Source organism: Musca autumnalis, unplaced genomic scaffold, assembly GCF_047663935.1.
Source record: "Musca autumnalis isolate F117 unplaced genomic scaffold, ASM4766393v1 scaffold_4, whole genome shotgun sequence".
Classification (NCBI taxonomy): domain Eukaryota; kingdom Metazoa; phylum Arthropoda; class Insecta; order Diptera; family Muscidae; genus Musca; species Musca autumnalis.
The window spans coordinates 67,000,243-67,027,814 of record NW_027411977.1 but is presented as its reverse complement, the minus strand read 5'-3'; the positions used below and the strand labels follow the sequence as shown (position 1 = coordinate 67,027,814).

Below are 27,572 nucleotides of genomic sequence, written 5' to 3'. Positions count from 1 at the left end.
AAACTAATGTGTACTTTGGTCATCACCAACCTCCAAGCGAATTGAACAGATGCATAAGCGCATCTTTCACCTGCTTGTACGATGAAAATGAACATTGTAAAGGTTTGTGTTATTTGCCTTTAATATTTTATTGATATAATATTTGGAACATAATATTTGGAACAAATATTTTGTGTTTAAATAAAAACACCACACATGTATTTCTTTTTATACATTTATTTTATATTTCTCGACAATATTACATTGTATTCATCTTGGTCGTCGATTTCAAATTCATTTTCATCTGCGAAGTAGAAAATCTTAAATTCATATACTGATTTGGAATCGTATTTTACTTTATCGACATCTGAAAATATAATTAAAAAAAAACATTTTATTGATTAGCTATATAATAAAAATAAATAACTAAAAATGCCGACTACATGATACCACCATATTCTAAATGTCATCAAAATTATACGGACATAGTGCTTTTGGTGCACCAAAAAAATAAATAGGAGCTATATCCAAATCTGAACTCATTTCAATATAATTTAGCAAAATTATTTCTAGTCCTAATTCGGTGACATTTTCCACATTTCGTCAAAAATGGGATGCATCAACGACTTTTGCAATAACTCCGTTTTTTGACCACCTACGCCAACCTAGTTTTCCTATTGGAATACCCTAGTAAAAGCGAAGATATTCGCGTTTGGCCTATTCCGACCCCTGAATATTATCCGAGCATTAGTAGGCTTTTTCCTCTGTGGGACCCTCATCAACACTCAAAATTTTGTGTTTATCAGATCAAAATTTCAATTTGTAGCGTGATTACAAAAACATGTAAAAATGGGATGCATTACCGACTTTTGTGATATCTCCCTTGTTTGACACCTATGCCAACCTACTTTGCATCAATGGAAAGCAAATCTCTTTTTTATACCCTCCACCATAACATGGAGGATACAATTGAATTTGTCATTCCGTTTGTAACACATCGAAATATTCATCAAAGACCCTATAAAGTATATATTATTGATCAGGGTAAAATTCTAAGTCGATATAAACATCTGTTGAAATCAAGATACAGCTCGCAATGTTCAAGATAGAGCTTTGCAATTTGATATAGAAGTCTCAATTACTACTAGGATGTTTGGCATTGCAAATGGACTGTAACGGTCCACGTTTTGACATAGCCAACATAGAACGGTACCATGGCTGAAGTTTGGTACCTAGTCTTCGTTGGGGTATTAAACGTTCCATATGAAATTTTTCGATATAGGTCCACGCCTTAGTATAGTCCCCATAAAACGCTACCTCCGGTATTTTGAAGGTTGCGGCCTCAATATTCCACCGAAATGGCTGAAATTTGGTATTTCGTCCTCATTTTGGCTATTAAACATTCCAAATGAAATTTGTTGGTATAGGTCCACGCCTTAGTATTGTCCCCTTGAACGCTATCTCCCTATTTCCGGTATTTTGAAGGTTGTTGCCTCAATATTCCACCGAAATGACTGAAATTTGGTACTCAGTCTTCGTTGGGGGTGTTAAACTTTCCCGCAGAAATTTGTCGGTATAGGTTCACGACTTCATATAGCCCTCATAGAACGGTACCTCAGGATTTTAGGTATTTTGAAGGGGTTTCCCACAATAATCTGCCGAAATGGCTGAAAGTTGGTATTTGGTATTCACTTGGGGTATTAAACGTTTCATATGAAATTTTTCGATATGAGGCTTGGACCTCAGTATAGTCCCATAGAACGCTACCTACCTGTTTCCGGTATTTTGAAGGTTGTTTGCTCAATATTCCACCGAAATGGCTGAAATTTTGTATTTCGTCTTCATTTTAGCTTTGTTACTTTACTTTTTTAATGGTAAGAGTGGTAAAAGAGAAAAGTGTCAAAATTGCTCTCTCATTTTTTTCTTCTGTTTTTCGTCATTTTTCTTCTTCATTGTGAAATCATCGTCAAACAAAAGTCGAAAAATCAGTTCTGCCATTTTTTACCTGCAGAACTTTGTCTGGTAGCCTCTGGTAGAAGAGAAAGCCATTCTCGCTCTCTCTCCTCTCTCACCCTCTTAAAAATTGCTTCCAGTTTTGCCACTTTTCGGGGTTAAGGAACGCTTTGCAGGTTAAAAATGGTAACAAATGGTAAAAATGGTAACCTCAGGTAAGTAAAGGAACACAGCTTTTGGCCATTAATCATTCCATATGAAAATTTTCCAACCCTCCCGATTTTAGGTATTTTGAAGGGGTTTTCCACAATAATCCACTGAAATGGCTGAATGTTGGTATATGGTATTCATTTGGGCTATTAAACGTTTCATATCAAATTTTTCGATATAGGTCCAAGTGTCAACATTGTCCACATACATCCCGATTTTCGATATTCTGAAGGTTGTGACGTCAACATCCCACCGAAAGACTGAAATTTGTTATTTAGTTTTCCATGGGGTTATAAAATATTCAAGAAGAGAATTATCAGTATAGTTCCGAGGGTTCCTATATCCTCCATAGAAGTGTACCTCTTGATTTTCGTTATTTTTAAGGTTTTACCGAAATATCGGAAATTTGGTATTTAGTCTCCTTTGATTCTAAAAACTTTACGCCAGAAATTTGTAAGTATAGATCGACGTTTTGCTATAGCACCCTCCCGAATTTCTGTATTTTAAAGGTTAGCCACAATGTTTTACCTAACTTGCTGAAATTTGGTATTTAGTCTCCTTTATAAACGAAAGGAAACTAATTGGTCCATTTGACTTCAATACAACTCGTGGTGTAGGGTATAGCAAGTTCGGCTTGGCTGAACTTAACGCCGTTCTTATTTGTTTCCATTAAGTGGATCTCAATTTGGAATACTCTTACTAGAAGCGGAGATATCGCATAAGAAAAAAATCGTTGAATTATCTCCACATAGGTTTTTTGCCCATTTCGACCCATAATCAGTAGTCTTCTTCCCTTCCGGGACCCCCATTAATCCCCAAAATTTCGTGACGATCCGACCGAAATTGCAACCTGTAGCGTGATTACGAAAAAAATGGGACGTAGTACCGACTATTGCCATATCTCCGTTATTTGCATCAACGTCTGCCGGGTACTTTTTGTCAAAAAAAAAAAAATTAGTTTTTTCAAAATAGTCTGGCTTAATCCCATTGTTGTTGTTTTAATATTTTAAAACAACTATTTTATTAGTGGAAAAGATTTGACATTGTTCGCCAAGGGGTAAGGCCGGGAATACTATAGTTTCGATCCACGCCACTGGATCTCATCAGTTCCCTTGTTTCTTGTTTGTGGATATTCTCCACCGAAGTTATTTTTCAATAACTTCTTCAACAAGAAACTTTTTATACCCAAACATCAATCGTCAGCTCGAAGTATAAAGGTAAGCAAAGAAAAAAGTTCAATGAGAAGTTTTTCCTTGGCAACCTCATACAACTCCGACGAAAGTGTCTGCGAAAACAATTCAAACCTCTTCCACTTGTGTGTGTCGTCGAATTTCGACAAATGCACACACCAAAATTTGGTTGGTCTGCTTTACAGCAAAAACAACACACGTCGTGCCAGTGTCTTCAATTTGAAGCAAAAAAAAAACAAAGTTAGCGATGCACATGCTAGCACCTGTAAGCGTTTATACCAGAGCAAGGCAGAGAACATTTTTGGGTCTCCCTTGTGCTCTCAATGAACGTAAATGTGTTGATGCTCACAACGTGTTAGCATCTACACAGGCTGTGAGCGATAACCAATTTAGGCTCACTTAGAGCACATGGGATCTCTTGTGAGTCACAATGCCTTCCACTGGTTTACACAACGCTTAATGCAGGTATCGGCACTAACACAAACCCATTGTTTGCGGTCTCACGCATACGACACTCTCTCCACAAATAGCGTGTGCGTTAATGCATTGCTAAAATTATATATCACTGAAACAAGCGACAACAGAACCTTCTTCATTGACTTCTGAACGAAGACTGAGTGGTGGTTGTTCTGTTGTTATTCTCATCAAGGGCACGAGTGCCCCTTTTTGCCGGATGTTGACTTAATGTTCGTACTCGTGGCCTAGTGCAGCATCCGGCAAAAAGAGCCACACGTGCCCTTGATGAGAATAACAACGGAACAACCACGCACACGCTGTTTGTGGAGAGAACGAGAGAGAGACGTATGCGTGAGACCGCAAACAATGCGTTTGTATTAGTGCCGATACCTGGCCTAGTGTGTTCGGCTACAAACATTGGTGTCCAAAATAAATGAGAGAGAATTGTTGGGGGAGTAATGTGCCTCTGTTAAACAACGGCTGACATAGCTCTCATTTGAATTCGTTATTCTCTGTTGTTACGACAACGTGCAGGCGTTGACATCAAAGGCTACAAATCAGAAGTTCGCATGATCAGCAGAAAGCGAAATAAAACAGCATCAGGCAAAGGGTGCACGCACGCTCTTTGGGAGCGTACATTTATTTGTTCACGTATACAACAGAGAAAACAATTTAGTCTCAGCTGAGCAGGCAATGAAGAAGGTTGTGTGTCGCTTCTTTTGTTTTTTGTGTATGCGTCCCCTTAGCGAAATGACTGTGCAGTCTATTGAACCCCAGTGGGAAAATGTAATCGATGGGAATCCAACGGGTAATACAGAGCCACTATGTTTTATTGATTACCGAATACATTATTCGTAACACGGTGCATGTCCTAGGAAGATAATATATTCCTTTATAGTATCCATAGAAAGCATCGTGTAATCTATGGGTATATTCTTTTATAGTTCTTTAGTAATATATAATGGAATTCATATGCTGGAATGCATCGTATTATGTATGTATTATCCTTTTTTTTATAAATAATTGATTCCCCCGGCATGCCTTAAGTAATTTATTGGATTAAAATAGAAAACCATTAATTTTAATTCATTTTTTATTTATATTTAGAAATATAAGGATTTTACGTAGGTAAAAAAGTATTCATAGAATACAAAAAAAAAAAAATATTCATTCATTAAAAACAGAAATTAAAATAGTTCATTATAATTTTTTAATAGTCCACGAGGTACTAAAATTGTTTCCATAATTGGTATCTGTAAGAGGGAAATAAAATGGTAGCAATAATAACAAAAAAAAAAAAAAAAATAAGAATATTCAAATATGACTTTGTGACTTACATATGAAGTGAAGTTTTCCCCAATTTTTTGAAGATCAGATTAGTTTTTTTGTTTTAAATCCAGTTTGAATTCAATACGGCTATGAATATTAGTGAATGTTTCCAATGTCTTTTGGAATACATTTTACAAACTTACGTCTTTATTGTTACACAACACAAACAAAACTGGCAAATTTATGCTGCGACTTGAAGGCGTCGGCAGATAACGGGAATGCAAAAAAAAAAAAAAAAATAGAAAAAGAAACATTGCATTCCCTTGTCGTATCCCGTGGGAATGTAAGAGGTAATTAATATGAATTTTATGTCAAGTGAAATTACTCGTTCGATTCTCTACGGTATATTATATAACGTATCTTCTATAATATATTTAATAATTTAACTTTTTGTCCAATTATATTCTTTTCTCGATTCTTACGGATACGTTTTGGAACCTATTGCTTATAATGCGTTAATAAATATATTTTCAATGTAATATGTTCCCAATTTTCCCACTGGGACGTGTTATGTCTCCAATACTAATGCAAACAACACAATGTGCGTTGGTATGGGTTACCTGACGCTGAAATAAAATGACCGATTATATTAAAAAAATTGAAAGGAAAATTCATTCTTAGTGCAGTTTTATTGAAAGACTAGCAAAGTGTCCGCTACTTCGTATGCGGAAAGGATACAAAAACAAATAAACAAGTAAAAAAGTATCAGTCGGCTTTGCCGACAGAGATATACCCTCAGCCTGTGTATATTGAAACAATTTTTTTCCAAAAAACGCATGTATTTAGGGAGTTTTAAGAATTTTGGGCTTTTGAACTGACAAAAATGTTGATTAGGATTTAATATCAAAAGTTTTGCGGAGGAGCTACTAAAAAGAATGGATCTACAGCCACAACATATGGTATATAGGGTTTTTTTTAGAACTTTAGAGATGTTTGCTCAAGAAGTATGAACTTGCTCTTGGAACAACTTTTACCATCGCAATTGAGGCAGCAATGCAAGTTGCTTCAACAAAAATCAAAGTGATTCGAAAGCAGGTCTTAAAGTGAACATGTATCCGAAATTTTGAGTGGGAGGTACCGGATGGAGTGGACAAATATAGTCCATATTTGAACCTGATCTATATCTGGTAGATATATTAGGATGTGTAAAGTATGGACCAATTCGGCCACTCTCTTCAAGAGTTATCGTACGCAAAATTTTTCCGAACATTTTTGAACTTTTGTGGGGGAGGTACCTGAAGGAGTGGACCGATATGGCTTATCTTCGAACTTACACTATGTTTGGACAAAATATTACTAAGGCCAAACTTTGGACCGAATCGGCAGACCTGTTCGAGAGTTATTTTGCCCTCCAACCTCCTCACACGGTGTCATAGGGGCTTTTTGCAACTTTCAGGCTATTTTCTCAGGAAGTATGGGCTTGCCCCTGATGAAACTTATACCGTCGTATGGAGGGCAGTGAATACAAGTAGCTAAAGCAAAAATCAAAGCGATTCGAGAGATGTTCCTAAACTGAACTTTTCCAAAATTTTGTGTGGGAGGTACCCGACGGAGTGGACCGATTGAGTCCATATTAAAACCTGATCTAAGTCTGGTACACGCTCCACGATGGGCAAAGTATGGACCAAATCGGTTACACCCTTCAAGAGTTATCGTGCGTACAAATTTTCCGAACATTTTCGAACTTTTGTGGGGGAGGTACCGGAAGGAGTGGACCGATATAGCTCATCTTCGAACTTAACCTAAGTTTGGACAAAATATTACGAAAGCCAAAATTTGAACAAAATCGGTTCATCCCTTCGAGAGTTATCGTGCGCTCCAGCCAGACAGACAGACGGACGGACATTGCTCAATCGACTCCAAATTGTCTGAAACACATTTCGTCCAAACATACTTGGGGTCTAAAACCATTATTTCGATGAGGCATATTTTGCCCGTATGAAAGTGTATATACCCTTCATAGCCTAAAGGCTGAGGGTATAAAAATATATAATACAGAAATGGGGAACACTGAACATTTTGTTGTACTAAATACTAAGCACTGTTCGTATCACTTTAGTCGGATTTTCTAAAAAACCATCCGCATCTAACTCCAAAACATTGAGGCATTTTAATAAAGGTGTCCTCAGAAGGTAAAACATTCTTGTACAAGTTTTTGTAGCATAGGTCTACGTTGCCGAATAAAATTACTAAACCGTTCAGAATAAAGAAACAATTTTGTTAAAAAGATAGAAACCGAAGACGGTTCACATAAAACCAATGGTAGAATACCAAACCAGGACCTTATCTCAAATTTTACAGCTTCAGCCCTACTTATTCGCCCACTACCTATGGATATTACATGTATAAGCATAGCATACAGTTTAAGTGGGAATTTTCATAACCATTCAGATCGAATCCCAACAGTGATCCTCATAACAAATTTCAGTAGTGGAATTCTATAATTAATTTTTCGAGTTACCGACAAAAACCGGTAAAATTAAAATACTTGTTATTTCGGTAATTAACGAAATTTCTATTTTTTTGAATGTTGAGAATTCCACTTCAGAGCGCTGGATTTTCCTGTTCATTCAATATCAGTGCTCCAATGTTTAGTATTATTTAGTACGAGCTATACGCGAAGTCTGACCTTAAATAACGTCAATTAAAGCACAAATATGTTCCTATTTTGTCTAAAATATATCATAGACAACCAAAGACATTCGATAAAGCAATAAAATGTAAAATTTGTATTGCTTATTCCATAAATTTTACGGTAATCTTAATATTTCATTGAGTGTATGTACACTTTTTCCGTATTATTTTTTTAATTTTTATAGAATCTACCGTTATTCGTGTTATGGAATATATTTCTGTTGTATGTAATATTGTTTATTAGGGATATAAAATAGAACTATGTACTTGTATTTTCATAAAAATGCTTCCTTACCCTTAAAACCAGAGATTTATAGGGTGTATGTAGACTTTTTTGACGTGACGTAGGGGATGGAAGATACCAAGGAACGGTCCTGACCGGTTTTAACATGGCAAAGCCCAGGATTTATCTTGGTCCCTCTTTCATCTCAAGTGGACACTGACCTCCCCGTGGTGTCACCTGGGGAACTGCCTTTAACACCCGTTAAAGGTAGTGAGCTAACATGTGCCGCGCGTTCACCCATAAGAACGTTAAAAACTTGGGTTTGGGCGTCGGGTTAGTAACCCTCCCCTAGAAAAAAACAGCCTACTATGAAAAAACGAAAGAAAAGAAAAACAAACCCCTCTAAAGTTGACGAACCCCGCAAACGTTTTAAGGACCATGATCTGCGAATCTGCACCTGGAATGTTCGCACTCTTTACAGAGAAGGTGCAGTCTTCGCATTGGCAGACGTACTTGGAAAGTACAAAGCCGATATTACTGCCATACAGGAAATACGATGGACTGGGAAAGATGTCACAACAACACCTAAAGGTGACACACTGTATTATAGCTGCCATGACACAAAGCATGAGTTTGGTTGCGGTTTTGTAGTTGGTCGGAGGTTAAAACATCTGGTCTCCAGCTTCACCCCAGTGAATGAAAGACTTGCTACAATTCGATTTAAAGCAAAATTCTTCAACATCAGCTTTATCTGCGCTCATGCCCCAACCGAAGACAAGGACGAACAGACCAAAGATATATTCTACGAGAGCTTGGAAGAAACATATGACCGTTGTCCTGCCCATGACATTAAAATTGTTCTAGGCGATTTTAATGCCAAAATTGGAAAGGAGAATATCTTTGGACAAACAGTTGGGAAATTCAGTCTACATAGTGAAACATCAGACAATGGAATGAGGCTGATAGACTTCGCAGCGGCAAAAAACATGGTAGTTAGCAGTACCAGATTTAGGCATCTCGATATTCATAAGGGCACTTGGCTGTCTCCAGACCAAAGAACAATAAATCAAATTGATCACGTTGTGATAGATGGAAGACATTCATCGAGCGTGTTGGATGTACGATCGTTCTGAGGAGCAAACATAGATTCGGACCATTACCTCGTTGCAGCAAAGGTACGTACCCGTCTTAACGTTGCAAATAAAGCACGGACAGACACAACACGAAAGTTGGACATCGCTAAGCTGCAAACACAACAGATAGCCACAGCATATTCCACTCAACTGACCCAATTGCTTAATGAAAGCGCTTCTCGTCCCGAAAACATATCAGCACAATGGCAAAATATTGCCCACTCCATGCAAACTGCCGCAAAATCAGTACTTGGATACCAGAGACCTCCACCAAAGAATCCGTGGTATGACCAGGAGTGCCGTGCTGCTACCGAAGAAAAAAATGCGGCATATAGGGCTACTTTACAATCAGTAGCAACGCGTAGCGCACGAGAGAGGTATCGGGAGAAAAGGAGAGAGGAGAAACGTCTTTTCCGCAGGAAAAAGAGAGAAATGGAAAAGAGGGAGTGTGAACAAATGGAGATGTACAGGAGACAGAACGAAGTCCGAAAATTCTACCAAAGAGTGAAGCATCAAACTGATGGCTTTGGTACAGGAATATCCTCCTGTAGAGATCAACAAGGTAATTTGGTAACTGATACAGATAGTGTGCTCAGGATATGGAAAGAACATTTTTCCAAACTGTTGGTATCCGATAGCAGTGAAGACGGCGAAGATACCACAGATCCAATCCCAGATGATGGTATTGAATGTATACCGCCTAGCCAAGATGAGGTAAGGACAGCAATAAACCGGCTAAAGAATAATAAGGCGGCAGGAGCAGATGGCCTACCAGCCGAGCTGTTCAAAACCGGAGGCGACACGCTGATAAGGTGTATGCATCAGCTAGTTAGCACCATCTGGCAGGAAGAACGCGTACCCGACGATTGGAACGTGAGCATCCTATGTCCAGTCCACAAGAAGGGTGATAAGACTGTGTGTTCCAATTATAGGGGCATAAGTCTGCTCCCTATTGCATATAAGATAGTATCTGGCATATTGTGTGAGAGACTAAAGCCTATGGTCAATGAAATTATTGGACCCTATCAGTGCAAATCCACCATTGACCAGATATTTACCTTGAGACAAATCCTGGAAAAGACCCAAGAAATGCAGATCGACACCTTCCATCTTTTCGTCGATTATAAAGCAGCATTCGACAGCCCTATAAGTTCAAAGGTGTTCCAAGCCATGTCTGATTTTGGTATTCCTGCAAAGCTCATTCAACTTTGTAGAATGACATTAACTGAGACGAGATCCTCAGTTAAAATTGGAAAGAACCTCTCCGAAGAGCTTACTACCAAAAGAGGTTTCAGACAAGGAGACGGCCTGTCGTGTGATCTATTCAACATCCTGCTGGAAAAGGTCATACGAGGCGCGAAGGTAAAAAGAAATGGAACGATATACACGAACATCCATATGTTACTGGCTTATGCCGACGACATTGACATCATGGGTCGATCGGTAAAGGAAGTAACTGACACCTTTGCAAAAGTCGAAAGAGAATCTGCTAAAGTTGGGCTGGCAGTAAACGGCGTAAAAACCAAGTTGATGGTATCGACGCGTAATATGTCCATAAACACCGCACCATCTGTGAATGTTGGTACCTATAATTTTGAGGTAGTAAAGGACTTCGTCTACCTTGGCACCGCCATAAACACAACAAATAACATCAGTTGTGAAATACGAAGAAGAATAGTGTTGGCTAACAGATGCTACTTTGGGCTGAGTAAGCAGTTTAGGAATAAAGCCACCTCTCGTCAAACAAAAATAACACTGTACAAAACACTGATACTACCCGTGCTAATGTATGGTTCCGAAGCATGGGTTTGAGAGAAAAATTCTTCGAAAGATCTACGGGCCAATCTGTGTTGACGGCGAATATCGGCGTCGTATGAACATCGAGCTGTATCAACTATACAATGACATCAATATAGTTGAACGAATCGAGATATATGGATATAAGAGGGTTATATCATCCGCATACATAATTAATCTCCCATATAGATTTAAATTCGATATGTCGTTGAGAAATATAGTAAACAACAAGGGGCCCAGAACACTACCTTGTGGAACTCCGTGTTCTACTACACCAATGTCTCCTTTTATTCCGTCTACTTCAACAAACTGTTTCCTGTTTTGGAGGTAGTTTTTCACAAGTTTGAGCTCTTTGCCTAGAATACCATAGTAAGGCAATTTTGTAAGTAGGATCTCGTGGTCAATTAGATCAAAAGCTTTGGAGAAATCATACAAGACCGCACCAACTCCGCCGAAGTTTGCATCCAGACTTTCACAAATTAGGTTCACAACATTGACAACAGCTTCCTGGGTCCCGCTGCATTTTTTAAAACCAAATTGCATTGAATACATTTGCCCAGTTTGCTCCAGAAAATCTGATATCTGCTTATGAATTAACTTCTCGTATAGTTTGTCTATTAATGGTAATAAAGCTATGGGTCTAAACTCGCAAGTTTTATAAGAATTGGGACTATTTTAGCAATTTTTAGGACATCAGGATAAATAGATGTATCTATTATTTCATTAAAAATTACAGCTAGATGTTCGCTGATATGAGTTTTTGATCCAATTAATACTCTACCACCAATACCATCATAACCGGGACATTTACTGGTATCAATATTTGCAATCAGTTCTTCCATTTCCGTTTTATCTACAGCTTTCAATGAAAATATTTCTTGACATTGGCTAAGGCTGTCTAGATCATTGCAGTGATCACTTTCTCGACATGTAATGTTATCTTTTAAGATCTTTGGAATATTTAAGAAATATTCGTTAAACATGTTACACATGACTTTGCCATCATTAACAATTTCATCCGTATCATTTCTTAAACATATTTTCCTCCTTTCCTTCCTCCCCAAGCATTCATTTAAAAACTCCCAAGATTTACGAGGGTTTTCACTTATGTTCTCTAAATTGTGGCTCACATACGAGTTCATGCTTTTTTTACTAGCTATTTTTATTACTCGGCTTATGTTTTTCAAAGTATATTCCGTTGCCGCATCTCTACCATTCTTTCTTCTTTTGGCCAATAATTTATCTTTAAACTTCCTTAACGCTTGGAGATTATGATTTTCCCATGGAGATACAACGATTGCGATGGCTAGGCCATGTTATAAGAATGAGTGATGATGAACCCGCTAAAAAGGCGTATAAATACGGGCCGCATGGAGGTTCTCGCAGATCTGGAAGGCCAAAGCTTCGTTGGAGCGAACAAGTGAAACGAGATATCAGTAAGCTTCATATCCCAGATTGGGAAAATACAGCAGCAAACAGAGTGGATTGGAGATTTTTTCTTAGTTCGGCTTATGGAACAAATGTTCTGTAAAAGGCCAGCTAAGTAAGTAAGTATGTAGACTTTTTTGGTTGACTGTATAATTCTAGCTTTATTCCTACACTCAAGACCAATTTTAGAACCATTTAGTACTTTTCGTTGCCTTACAGTAGTTATTTGCAATACCTTTTCAGCCCTCGGCGAACTCCATACCAAATTTCAGAATTTGTACGCATTTCATAAAAACTCCTTATATTATTGTTTATGCTATACCAAAATGGTACCACCACAGTAATCTTAATTCCAAAGTTCAGGATTCCTGCTCTACCCGTTCAACCAAATCCAAATATTACCAAATTTAGGGCCACACATAAGTTGGAATTTCCAAAACTACCTTTATCCTACACTCTAACAGTAATCTCAATTCCAAATTTTAGGATTCCAGCTCTATTTCTTCACCCACACCCATATTATACTAAATTTAGTACCATTTAGTAATTTTCGTATCCACAAGTGCGAACTTACAAAACTTCCTCAGTCCTACACTCCAACAATAATATTAATTCCAAATTTCAGGATTCCAGCTCTACCCGTCCACCCAAAATCAAATTTTACCAAATTTAGTACCATTTAGTACTTTTCGTACCCATAGGTACGAATTTCCAAAACTACCTCAATCCTTCACTTCAATAGTCGTCCTAATTCCAAATTTTAAGACTCCAGCTCTATCCGATCGCCCAAATCCAAATCGTACCAAATTTAGTACCATTTAGTACTTTTCGTACACATAAGTTCGAATTTCCAAAAACTCCCTCGATCCTTACACTCCTACTGTAATGTAAACTCCAAATTTGAAGACTCCAGCTCTATCCGTTCACCTAAATTCAAATTGTACCAAATTTAGTACCATTTAGTACTTTTCGTACCCATTGTACGAATTTCCAAAATTCCCTCAATCCTACACTTCAACAGTAATCTTAATTCCAAATTTCAGGATTTCAGTTCTACCCGTTCGCCCAAATCCAAATTGTACCAAATTTAGTACTATTTAGTACTTTTCGTACACATTTTCAAAACCACCTCTTATATCAGCCCTACTTCCTTTTCTTGATTCTCATTTCAAATTTAAAGATTCCAGCTCTATACGTTCACATAATACAAAATAGTACCAAGTTCAGTACATTTTACTACTTTTTTGTATATTTCGATTTGGAATTTCTAAAAACCCTGTGGTACATCTATCCTACACTCTATTAGTGACTCTCGTTCCAAATTTCAGAATTCTAGCTCTTCCCGTTTGCCTAATTTAGTAACATTTAGTACTTTTCGTACACTTATAGGTCGAATTTACAAAAACCCTTTGGTACATCTTTCTAACTCTCCATCAGTGACCCTCATTCCAAATTTCAGAATTCTAACTCTACCGGTTCGCCAAATACAAATGGTACCATATTTAGTACCTTTTATGATTTTTATACCCTCCACCATAGTATGGAGGGTATATTAAGTTTGTTTTTCCGTTTGTAACGCATTGAAATACTCATTTGCGACCCTATAAAGTATATATATTCTTGATCAGGGTAAAATTCTAAGTCGATCTGAGCACGTCCGTCCGTCCGTCCGTCCGTCTGTGGTAATCAGTCTAGCATCCACAAAAATAGAGATAGGACGCTGAAATTTTGGGAAAATGCGTCTTTTGTTTGCAGGCAGGTCAAGTTCGATGATGGGCTATATCGGTCCACGTTTTGGTATAGCCCCCATATAACGGTACCCCCCGATTTACGGTATTTTGACGTTTTTAGCTACATTTTCAGACCGATTTGGCTATAATTTGACATTTAGGGTTCTTAAGTGTCAACAAACATATATCACAAAACTTGTGGACATAGGTCCACGTTTTGGTATAGCCCCCATATAACGGTACCCCCGATTTGCGGTATTTTGAGGTTTTTAGCTACATTTTTAGACCGATTTAGCTATAATTTGAAATTTAGGGTTCTTAAGTATCAATAAACTTATATAACAAAAGTAGTGGACATAGGTCCACGTTTTGGTATAGCCCCCATATAACGGTACCCCCCGATATACGGTATTTTGACGTTTTTAGCTACATTATCAGACCGATGTAGCTATAATTTGACATTTAGGGTTCTTAAGTGTTAATAAACTTATAAATTAGAAGTTGTGGACATAGGTCCACGTTTTGGTATAGCCCCCATATAACGGTACCCGCCGATTTGCGGTATTTTGACGTTTTTAGCTACATTTTCAGACCGATGTAGCTATAATTTGACATTTGGGCTTCTTAAAAGTAAATAAACTTATATAACAAAAGTTGTGGACATAGGTCCACGTATTGGTATAGCCCCCATATAACGGTACCCCCCGATTTACGGTATTTTGACGGGTTTAGCTACATTTTCAGACCGATTTAGCTATAATTTGACATTTAGGGTTCTTAAAAGTCAATAAACTTATATAACAAAAGTTGTGGACATAGGTCCACGTATTGGTATAGCCCCCATATAACGGTACCCCCCGATTTACGGTATTTTGACGGGTTTAGCTACATTTTCAGACCGATTTAGCTATAATTTGACATTTGAAGATCTTAAATGTCAATAAACATATATAACAAAACTTGTGGACATAGGTCCACGTTTTGGTATAGCCCCCATATAACGGTACCCCCCGATTTACGGTATTTTGACGTTTTTAGCTACATTTTCAGACCGATATAGCTATAATTTGACATTTAGGGTTCTTAAGTGTAACTAAACTTATATAACAAAAGTTGTGGACCTAGGTCCAAGTTTTGGTATAGCCCCCATATAACGGTACCCCCGATTTACGTCATTTTGACGTTTTTATCTACATTTTCCGACCGATTTAGCTATCAATTGACATTTAGGGTTTTTAAATGTCAATAAACTTATATAACTAGTGGACATAGGTCCATGTTTTGGAATAGCCCCCATATAACGTTACCGCCCGATTTCAGGTATTTTGAGAATTTTACCAACAAGTTTTAACCGAATTATCTGTAATTTGAACATGTGACATTTGAAATTCTTAGTGGTCACCACACCTCTCCACCAAAAATTATCAAGAAAGCCCCCATATAACGGTACCTCCCGATTTTCAGTAATTTGATGATTTTAGCTACAATATTAAACCGAACAAGAAGTAATTTGACATTTGAAGTTCTTAGTGGTCACAACACCTCTCCATCAAAAATTGTCAACATAGGTCCATGTTCGTATATAGCTCCCATGTAACGGTACCTCCCAATTTTCAGTAATTTGGCAATTTTAGCTACAATTTTTAACAGAACTAACTGTAATTTGACATTTGAAGGTTGTAGTGGTCACCACACATCTGCATCAACAATTTTCAACATAGCCCCAATATAACGATACTTCCCTATTTTCGGTACTTTGAGGATTTTACTTAAAATGTTTAACCAACGTAGGTCCATGTTTTTGTATAGCCTTAAAACAAACCTCCCGATTTTCCGTACCTTAGCTTTATTTTTTGGACGAACTTTCTGTAATTTTAAATTTAAAAATCAACAAAAATTCTGCAACAAAAATTGTTCATTTAAGTTCATATTTTCGTATAGCCCAGATACCTCCGAACTAGCTGTTAATGACATTTGAAGTTCCCACGTTATATACCGATTTTCGATATTTTGAGGATTCTAGCTAAATTTTTTAACCGAATTAGGAGTTATTTGACATTAAAGGCTCCCATCAAAAACTGTCAACATAGGCCCATGTTTTATTATAAGCCCTATATAACAGTACCTCCCAATTTCTAGCCCACCAAAAATTGTCAACAGTTAGATATAGGCACCATAAAAAAGGGCCTCCCGAATGAAGCATTTTATGTACATTATCTGACATTTTAACGTACTCACTTAAAGTTGGGGACAGGAATGAATATTTTATGGTGGAGGGTATGAAAAGTTCGGCCCGGCCGAACTTAATGCTTTTTTAACTTGTTCATACTGTTCTAGTTCTAATTTTCAAAAACACAGCCTTATCTGGCACCTTCGGACCAAGACAGATCCTCACCCAAAATTTCAAGATTCTGGTTTCAGCCGTTTGGTCTGGGCGTTGATGAATCATTAAAGTATAGTACACATTGACAAGCAAAACTGACAGTCATCGAGGTCTATTTCGTGAATATCAAAGCCTTATTGAAAAATTTCTTTTATAATCTCTAAATAATACCGTAAATATTGTATTTCAAACGTTTTTAGCTAAATAAAAGTTGTTATTTGCCGGAAAATTGTCCTTAAGTACGTTAACTGTCAGTTTTGACTGTTAGTGTGTACTCCCCTTAAGTCAGTCAGTCAATCAATTTACTCTTTTATTAATATAGATTAAATTGTTCACATTTGGAAAATAAACACTTACCATTAGTAAATCCATGAATTATTATTTTACGTAAATCCTTCGGAAATTTACGACTTCGAACAAAATCTCGTAGACATTTGTGACCATCTATACGGATATCCATTTGTAGTTCCAATTGAGGATTCAGAGAAAACATATCAAACCAGAAATCATAGGTCCAACGGGTACGGAAGTTCGGCGTTTTAACCTTAACATCAATAACATTGGTGACAACAGCTGGTGGCAGTGGGGGATATGGTCCACGAACATTTGAATTTTGTCGGACTTCAAGTTCACGTAATGAAGGCAACTCTTGTAAAATTCGTGTGATATATGACCATTGTTCGGGTACACTTACATAAATTGAAAGCTTTTTTAAATTTGTTAAATAAAGCAATGTATCTAATGATAAATATTGGCCATAAACATCGAGCGTATGGAGTTGTTGACAATAAGTTAGACAGCTCAGTCGTATGGAATGTAATCCCTTATCACGCCAATTGAATGGTTTGTACAATGTAAGCTGCTCCAGTGTGGAATTTGTGACAAATGGTGATCGAAACTGTTCCAAATCAAAGTTTTTAATATTCAGGGTTTTTATTCTGGATGAAATTTTAAGCTCTTTAAATTCTCTGATGTCGAAGGAAGTGTCTGTGGAGACAAACTCAGTGAGTTGTGGTTGTGAATTTTCACCTAACAATTCTTGCAAAACATCAAATGTTAGGTTTTCACATTCAATTAAGTGTAGTGTGGTAAGGTTTGGTGGCAAAGTAATGCTACGTGTTGAATATGAAAACTCTGTATTGCATATAGTCAAGTGTTTGAGTTGTGTAAGTGCACCAAACTCGTGGGTAATAAGGACCTCCTCTTCACCTACAAATGCAATTTTTAAAGTTTTTAGATGTTCAAATGTTTTTAAAAAACATAAAAAATTTCCAGGATTTTTGGTATGGACTTTTACTTCTAGTTGATTCAATGATGGCGGTGGTAGTAAAAGTTCCAGTTCATTGTCCTTTGATGATATGACAACATTTAATTCCAAAATATCCAGCTGTTGTTTGGTAACAATTTCACGAAAATCTTTAAATTTTATTTTACAGCTGTCTTCACAAATTTGTAATTTTAGTCTCTTCAAGTTTCTAAAGCGTAACAACTCCTTCACTATTTCTTCCGATATATAATTACCAGTTTTCTTGCATTTATAAGCACTTATGTCTAGATCTTTAAGATTTGGCAGATTAACAACAATCTGGGCAATATCTTCCGCTGACACTCGTTCAAATTCACATTTAAGTTTGATAAGATTTGGAAAATAACACATTGGCACGGGGCTTTCCGTAGTCAGTTCGTACACAATTTCACCCCAACACTTGATGAATTTCTCAAGCGCTTTATCACCATAAACTACAATTCTATCTATACAACTATTGTTCGATACAATATAGTTGGAGTGAAATAATCTAGGAAATTGCATGATCTTTAAGGTTTCATAATTTATTGAACATATCACATCCAGAAATATTCTCCTTAGCACGTTATTTACTGATGCCAGTCTGACTTGATCGTTGGTGTCTAATAATTCAAAAATCTTCATCATCACATCACAATTTGAAGAAATTTTATTGAAATCACTTGAAGTCATCTTTGTACGAGTCTTTGGTGTTAACAATCTGAGACTGTTTTAGTAACTGAAGGCAAGAGAGTCGAGTGTTGTGTATTTAATTTTAGCAGAAGTTTTGAAGTCCCAAAATGTATATGGCAGGTATAAAGAGAGAGCACAAAAATCATAAATACTTACTTACATATGTACACACATATGGATGTGAGTTTATTATAATTCCCATTCGCTTGTTCGTGAAATATTAAATTTGACGTTTTTAAAAACCGTGAAAGGCAATAATTGATATTTTACGCCGTAAAATTTACGGATGCTTGGAATATGACATTACGTGATTTGACGTCCTTCGATATTACCCATCGTTATTGGTGTTTCCAATAAGTTGCTCTCTTCTGTCCATAGTTACATTCTTCATCTGAGAGTTTCTCAGAAAAAAAAAACAAATAAATTTCGTCATCAGACAAAATACACAAATACACACAAACGATTATATTTTTCTGCTTCAAATAAATAAAAAAAGGACTACGCGTTCAAGAAATTGATAAATTTAAAAAGGAAAAAATATTAATTTGTTATTATATCACTATGAAACACGAAATAATATTAATCCGATCAAAATAGACATTTGTATACGGGAGAAATAGCCAAAATTTCCACAAAACTGTATTTTGGTGCTACGGTTTGCCTTATGCCCAAAAAGTCCCAATTGATCCCATGTGTACAAAAATGTTATTCGCGGTCAAAGGTCATTTTTGGGGGCCTTTTTAAATACTGCCAATGTTTTAAATATTCAATATTTTAAGATAGGCTATGAAATAAGAAACAAGTAAGAACGGCGTTAAGTTCGGCCGAGCCGAACTTGTTATACCCTCCACCACAAGTTGTATTGAAGTAAAATGGAATAATTAGTTTCCTTTCGTGTATGAAGAAGACTTAATACTAAATTTCACCAATTTCGGTAAAACAATGTGAGGCACCATTCTATGGGGGCTATTTCAAAACGTCGATCTATACCGACAAATTTCTGACGAAAAGTTTTTAGGCTCAAAGAAAACTAAATACCAAATTTCCTATATTTCAGTAAGAGAATGTGGCTAAAATTAAAAAATACCGAAAATCAAGAAGTAAGCTTCTATGGGGATATAGGAAGACGTGTACCTACACTGATAATACTCTTTTGGAATATTTTATAACTCTTGGAAGACGAAATAACGAATTTCAGCCATTTCGGTTGGATATTGACGTCAGAATCTTCAGTATTACGAAAATCCGGAGGAACCGTTCTATCTGGGCTATATCGACACGTGGACCTATACCGACGAATTTTAGTTAGAACTGGGGCACCTGTACAGACATATTTCTGGCGAACAGTTTTATATCACATTGAAGACTAAATACCAAATTTCAGCCCTTTTTCGGTGGAATATTGAAGACACAACCTTCAAAATACGAAAAATCGGGAGGTACCTTCCCATGGGGGCTATATGAAGGCGTGGACCTCTACCGACAAATTTAAAGGGGAAGTTTGAGTACCCCCAACGAAGTTTAAATACCAAATTTCAGCCATTTCGGTGGAATATTGAGGCCACAACGTTCAAAATACCGAAAATCGGGAGGTACCGTTCTATGGGGGCTATATGAAGGCATGGACCGATACCGACAATGTTCTGGGGGAAAGTTTTATACCACCAATGTAGACTAAGTACCAAATTTCAGCCATTTCGGTGTGATAATGAAGCTAAAACCTTCAAAATACCGAAAATCGGGAGGTACTGTTCTACGGGGGCTATATGAAGGTGTGGACCGATACCGACAAAATTCTGGGGGAAAGTTTTATACCCCCAAAGAAGACTAAGTACCAAATTTCAGCCATTTCGGTGTGATAATGAAGCTAAAACCTTCAAAATACCGAAAATCGGGAGGTACTGTTCTATGGGGGCTATATGAAGGTGTGGACCGATACCGACAAAATTGGGGGAAGGTTTTATACCCCTAAAGAAGACTACGTACCAAATGTCAGCCATTTTGGTAGGATAATGAAGCTAAAACCTTAAAAATACCGAAAATCGGGAGGTACCGTTCTATGGGGGCTATATCAAAACGTGGACCTATATATCCCATTTTCAATACCAATCATCCTGCAAGTAATAAAAACTTCTGTACCAAATTTTGACTCTCTATCTTTAAAATTGCGAGCTGTATCTTGATTTCAACAGACAGACGGACGGACTGACGGACATGGTCAAATCGACATAGAATTTTATGCTGATCAATAATATATATACTTTATAGGGTATCCGACGAATATTTCGATGTGTTACAAACGGAATGACAAATTTAATTATATCCTCCATATGGTGGAGGGTATAAAAAAGCATCAGTCGGCTTTGCCGACAGAGATATGTATACGTACCCTCAGCCTGTGTGGATTGCAATTTTTTCTCAAAAAAAAAAAAACTTATAGGTTTAGAGGGTATTCAAAATTTTGGGCGTATAAACCGACAAAAGTATGTGTAGGATTAAAGCTCAGCAATTTGCGGGGATATCGATATATCCTAGCCTACGAAAATCATAATATCGCTGTAAACAGGGCCACTAGGAAAACCTTCGGTAAAAATGTCCAAAGGATCCTCGAACAGACCCTTAACCACACAAAAATGTTGAACATTTGTGTGGGTGGCACCACAAGGATTGGACAGATAGGGCCCAAATTTGAACTAAGTTTCGACAATATTTAGAGATTCAAAGTTTGGACCAAATCAGTTGCTACGTCTATATGAAATCACGCCTACCATTTTAGCGAATATTTTCGAACTTTTGTGGGGAGGTACCGGAAGGAATGGACCTATAAGCACCACCTCCGAAGTTCATCTAATATTCAAAGAAATATTACAATATCCAAAGTGTGGACGAACGCACTATTCGGTTCGAGCACTCCAGTCATTACAAATGGTGCCATAGGGGTGTGTAATGTATGGACCACATCGGTCACTCCCTTCAAGACTTATAAAATTGTGCGCACAATTTTTCCGAACATTTTTGAACTTTTGTGGGGGAGGTACATGAAGCAGTGTACCGGTTTTTCTTATCTTGGAACTAAGTTTGGACAAAATATGACAAAGGTCAACTTTTGGACAAAATCGGCAGATCCGTTCGAGAGTTATCTTGCGCTCCAACCACTACACACGGTGTTATAATGTTTTTTGTACTTTTCAGGCTATTTTCTCAGGAAGTATGGGCTTGCCCCTGAACAAACTTGCACTGTCGTAACGGGGGCAGCGAATACAAGTTGCTATAACAAAAATCGAAGCGATTCGAGAGCAGGTGCTAAACTGAAATTTTACGAAATTTTGTGTGGGAGTTACCCGAAGGAGTGGACCGATAGAGTCCATATTGAAATTTCATCTATGTACGTCTGGTGGAAATTTCACGATGTGTAAAGTATGGACCAAATCGGTTACTTCCTTCAAGAGTTATCGTGCGCACAAATTTTCCGAACATTTTTGAACTTTTGTGGGGGAGGTAACTGAAGGAGTGGACCTATATGGCCCATCTTCGAACTTAAATCAAATTTGGACAAAATATTTCGATACCCAAAATTTGAATCGAATCGATTGATCCGTTCGAGAGTTATCGTGCGCACCAGCCAGTCAGACAGACAGACGGACGGACGGACATTGCTAGATCTACTCAAAATTGTCTGAAACGGATAACAAACAAACAAACATACTTGGGGTCTAAAACCATTATTTCGATGAGGCACATTTTTGTTCGTATCAAAGTGTATATACCTTATTTAGCCTAAAGGCTGAGGGTCCAAAAGTCGTAGATGTGCTCCCAAAAAAATTTAATTATTTTCAAATGGAATTGTAAATGAAATTTGGTTTTTGCCATATATTCTTGATCAGGATACAATTCTAAGACGATCTAGCCATGTCCGTCTGTCCCTCTGTTGTAATCACTCTAGCATTCGCAAAAATTGAGCTAGAGCGCTATATTTTTGCACCCGAATTTCTTTTTTCCATAGGCAGGTCAAGTTCGAAAATGGGCTATATCGGACCACTTTTTGGTATAGTCCCCATATAACGGTACCTCAAATTGTCGGTATTTTGGGGAATTCAGCCAAATTTTTTGACCGAACTACTTCTCCACAAGTGGTGTCTTAGGACACGCCGTTCGGACTCGGCGATAAACTGTAGGTCCCATATCATTTAGCTAATATGAATCGGGGTGCACTCATTGATATGAGAGAAGTCTCCTTTGTCCCGCCTGGGATGTTTGTAATTTCACATGGTCACAAAATATCTCCACCAATCACCGTCCACATACATAGGTCCATGTTTTGGTATAGCCCCCATGTACAGGGACCTCCCAATTTTCGGTATTTTGTGGATTTTAACTACATTTTTTACCTGCAATTGAACATTTGAGGTTCCTAGTGACCGCAAAACATCTCCACCAAAAACCGTCCACATACATAGGTCCATGTTTTGGTATAGCCCCCGTATAAAGTTGCCTCCAGGTTTTCAGTATTTTAAAGATTTTTTTTAGATTTTTATTTGTAAGTTGACATTTGAGGTTCCCAGTGGTCACACAACATCTCCACCAAAAACTGTCAATATAGGTTCATGTTTTGGTATTGCCTCCATATAACGGTACCTCCCGATTTTCGGTTTTTTGGATTATAGTTACAATGTTTTCCAAGTATCTGCAATTCGACATTTGAGGTTCCTAGTGGGTGACGTAGGGGATGGAAGATATCCAGCAACGGTCCTGACCGGTTTTAACATGGCAAAGCCCAGGATTTATCTTGGTCCCTCTTTCATCTCAAGTGGACACTGACCTCCCCGTGGTGTCACCTGGGGAACTGCCTTTAACACCCGTTAAAGGTGGTGAGCTAACATGTGCCGCGCGTTCGCCCATAAGAACGTTAAAAACTTGGGTTTGGGCGTCGGATTAGTAACCCTCCCCTAGAAAAACAGCCTACTATGAAAAAACGAAAGAAAAGAAAAACAAATCCCTCAAAAGTTGACGACCCTCGCAAACGTCTTAAGGGCCATGATCCTGGAATGTTCGCACCCTTTATAGAGAAGGTGCAGTTTACGCATTGGCAGAGGTGCTTGAAAAGTACAAAGCCGACATTACTGCCATACAGGAAATACGATGGAATGGGAAAGGCGTCACAACAACACTTAAAGGTGACGCTGCCATGACACAAAGCATGAGTTTGGTTGCGGATTTGTAGTTGGTCGGAGGTTAAAACATCTGGTCTCCAACTTCACCCCAATGAATGAAAGACTCGCTGCAATTCGATTAAAAGCAAAATTGTTCAATATCAGCTTTATTTGCGTTCATGCTCCCACTGAAGATAAGGACGAACAGATCAAATATATTTTTACGAGCGCTTAGAGGAAACTTATGACCGTTGCCCTGCCCATGACATTAAAATTATACTAGGCGATTTTAATGCCAAAATTGGAAAGGAGAATATCTTTAGCCCAACAGTCGGGAAATTCAGTCTCCACAGTGAAACATCGGACAATGGTATAAGGCTGATAGACTTTGCAGCTGCAAGAAACATGGTAGTTAGCAGTACCAGATTTAATCATCTCGATATTCATAAGGGCACCTGGCTGTCGCCAGATCAAAGAACAAGAAATCAAATTGATCACGTTGTGATAGATGGAAGACATGCATCAAGCGTGTTGGATGTACGATCGTTCCGAGGTGCAATCATAGACTCGGACCACTACCTTGTTGCAGCAAAGGTACGTACCAGATTAAACGTAGGAAACAAAGTGCGAACAGACACAACACGGAAGTTGGACATCGGTAAGCTGCAATCACAACAGATAGCCACAGAATATTCCACTCAACTGACCAACCTGCTAAACAAAGCACTCCTCGTCCCGATAACATATCAGGGCAATGGCAAAACATTGCGCACTCCATGCAAACAGCCGCAAAATCAGTACTTGGATACCAGAGACCTCCACCAAGGAATCCATGGTATGACCAGGAGTGTCGTGCTGCTACCGAAGAGAAAAATGCGGCATATAGGGCTACTTTAGAATCAGTAGCAACGCGTAGCGCACGAGAGAGGTATCGGGAGAAAAGGAGAGAGGAGAAATGTCTTTTCCGCAGGAAAAAGAAAGAGATGGAAAAGCGGGAGTGTGAACAATTCGAGATGTACAGGAGACAGAATGAAGTCCGAAAATTCTACCAAAGAGTGAAACATCAAACTGATGGCTTTGGAACTGGCACATACTCCTGTAGAGACCAGCAAGGTAATGTTGAAACTGATACATATAGTGTGCTCAGGATATGGAAAGAACATTTTTCAAACCTGTTGGTATCCAATTGCAACGAAGAAGACGAAGATACCACAGATCCAATCCCAGAAGATGGTATTGAATGTATACCAGCCGGCCAAGATGAGGTAAAGACAGCAATAAACCGACTGAAGAATAATAAGGCAGCAGGAGCTGGTGGTCTACCAGCCGAGCTGTTTAAAACCGGAGGCGACACGCTGATAAGGTGTATGCATCAGCTAGTTAGCTCCATCTGGCAGGAAGAACGCGTACCCGACGATTGGAACCTGAGCATCCTGTGTCCCGTCCATAAGAAATGAGATAAGACTTTATGCTCCAACTATAGGGGCATAAGTCTTCTCCCTATCGCCTACAAGATAGTGTGCGAACGACTAAAGTCCATGATCAACGAAATAATTGGACCATACCAATGTGGCTTTAGACCTGGAAAGTCCACCATTGACCAGACATTTACCCTGCGCCAAATCCTGGAGAAGACCCAAGAGATGCAGATCGACACCTACCGCCTTTTGTCGATTATAAAGCAGCCTTCGACAGCACGCTACGTTCAAAGGTATTCCAAGCCATGTCTGAATTTGGTACCCCCCCCAAAGCTCATTCGGCTTTTTAAAATGACTCTAACTGACACAAGATCTTCAGTTAAAATAGCAAAGAACCTCTCCGAAGAGTTTTGCACCAAAAGAGGTTTCAGGCAAGGAGACAGCCTTTCGTGTGACCTTTTCAACATCCTGCTAGAAAAGGTTATACGAGAGGCAAACGTCAAAAGAAGTGGCACAATCTACACCAATAGCCACATGTTACTTGCTTATGCTGATGATATAGACATCATGGGGCGATCAGTAAAAGAAGTAACCGATACCTTTATGAAGGTCGAAGGAGAATCTGCTAAAGTGGGTCTGGCGGTAAACGGCGAGAAGACCAAGCTGATGGTGTCAACGCGCAATGCGTCCATTGAGATCGGACCAACTGTTGAAGTTGGATCCTATAATTTTGAGGTAGTAAAAGACTTCGTATACCTCGGCACCGTCGTAAACACAACAAACGACATCAGTTGTGAAATAAAAAGAAGAATTGTATTGGCCAACAGATGCTACTTTGGCTAAAGTAAGCACTTTAAAAACAAAGCCACAACTCGTCAAACAAAAATAACGCTTTACAAAACACTGATACTACCCGTGCCGATGTATGGTTCCGAAACCTGGGTACTTGCGCAAACAGATAAGGCAGTGCTTGGCGTGTTTCAGAGAAAAATTCTTCGAAAGATCTACGGACCGATCTGCGTTGACGGTGAATATCGACGTCGTATGTACCACGAGCTGTATCTGCTGTACAACGACATCAATAAAGTTAAACGTATCGAGATGCAGCGATTGCGTTGGCTAGGCCATATAATAAGAATGAGCGATGATGAACCCGCTAAAAAGCCGTATAAATTCGAGCCACATGGCGGTGCACACAGAATTGGCAGGCCAAAGAATAGATGGAGCAAACAAGTGGATGATGAGATGACAAGGCGCGGTATTCCAAAAAGCGAAGCACGAAACAGAGAGAATTGGAGATCTTTTCTTAGTTCGGTCTATGGAACAAATGTTCTGTAATGGGCCAGCTAAGTAAGTTAGTGGTCACAAAACTTCTCCACCAAACCATAGGTCCACACTTTGATTTATCCCCATATAAGGTTCCCGGCCGATTGAATACATTTTTATGCTTTTTTAGCTTTAGGTATCAGGGGACACAAAATATCTCCGCCTAAAATTGTGGACAGGAAAGAAAATAATTATTCCGTTCTAGCTCAGAATATTTTATTGGTGCCCATGGATTATATCAGATCATATTACAAGGCCATCTGTATGTAATTTGCGCCAAGAATTCCGCGGAATCTATTAACTTCCTGAGAAATCTTAGGAAAAACGTGCATTTATCGACACCCGGGAAGGTATGTTATGCACAAGGATAACTTCAAAGCTTTCTAGGATCTCAAGATCTGCAATCTGACACTAATATTGTGGTTTTTATAAAGTGCAATACCTAAAAAAAGAAAAGAAATCAGCAGGGGTCCACTTTAACGAGCTTTACAAGAACTCTGGTATTAAATAAGGACATTTAACCCACAAATATAGTTATATTTTGTCTAAAAAATATCTCAGACACCCAGAGACATTCGCCAAAACAATAAAATGTATAAATATTGCTGCTAATTCCATAAAATGTACGATAATATTCACATTTCCTTGGGGCGTACGTAAACTTTTGTAACTACCATTTTTTGGTTTTTGTCAATTTTACCGTTACTTATATTAATTACACTGTGCAACATTTTTAAGGTGATCTTGTGCAAACTATTCGAACTGAGGATTTTTTGAAAGTACAGACCCAAACGACAAGAAACCCTAGTTGGGTTTTGTTGTGTCAGATCCAGCTCGGATTTTATGGCCCATCTAAACATGGTTAAAATTGAGTTTTTAAAGAAATTCGGGGCTATATCTCTGAAACCAATGCGAATCTTCTTCTGACCTCTGACGCAAATTTGTAGATAAGGACAAGAATAAAATATTTGGAGAAATAACGGACTCAAAAAACTACATTTATTGCCTCAAATTTCAAAATATATGCAAAAAATCCACAATTTGTATACATTTCGCATCGTATCTCGAAAACTGTTAATTTTTTCTGAATATTTTCTTTTGGAAAATATTCCCTGGAATGTAATACACAACTCTTCAGAACATGTCATTTTCGTATAATGCCTCTATGCCGCTGTTTTCAGTACATTTTTCAACGACGATTTAATAAAAATGTCAATAATGTAGTGAAATCCGAAATGATTCAATAATCTGTTGC

At 38.0% G+C, this 27,572-nt stretch overlaps 1 protein-coding gene across 1 annotated transcript; it reads right to left on the bottom strand.

Annotated features, from left to right (window-relative positions):
• Window positions 1–215: 215 nt before the first annotated feature.
• On the bottom strand, window positions 216–18,450 carry LOC141402973 (uncharacterized). The gene is made up of 3 exons (XM_073985099.1): window positions 17,967–18,450; window positions 16,803–17,654; window positions 216–346 (listed from the first exon to the last, which is right to left on the bottom strand). Exons 1-3 carry the CDS (start codon window positions 18,421–18,423, stop codon window positions 216–218), a joined length of 1,440 nt encoding a protein of 479 aa, XP_073841200.1. The 5' UTR covers window positions 18,424–18,450.
• Window positions 18,451–27,572: the final 9,122 nt, after the last annotated feature.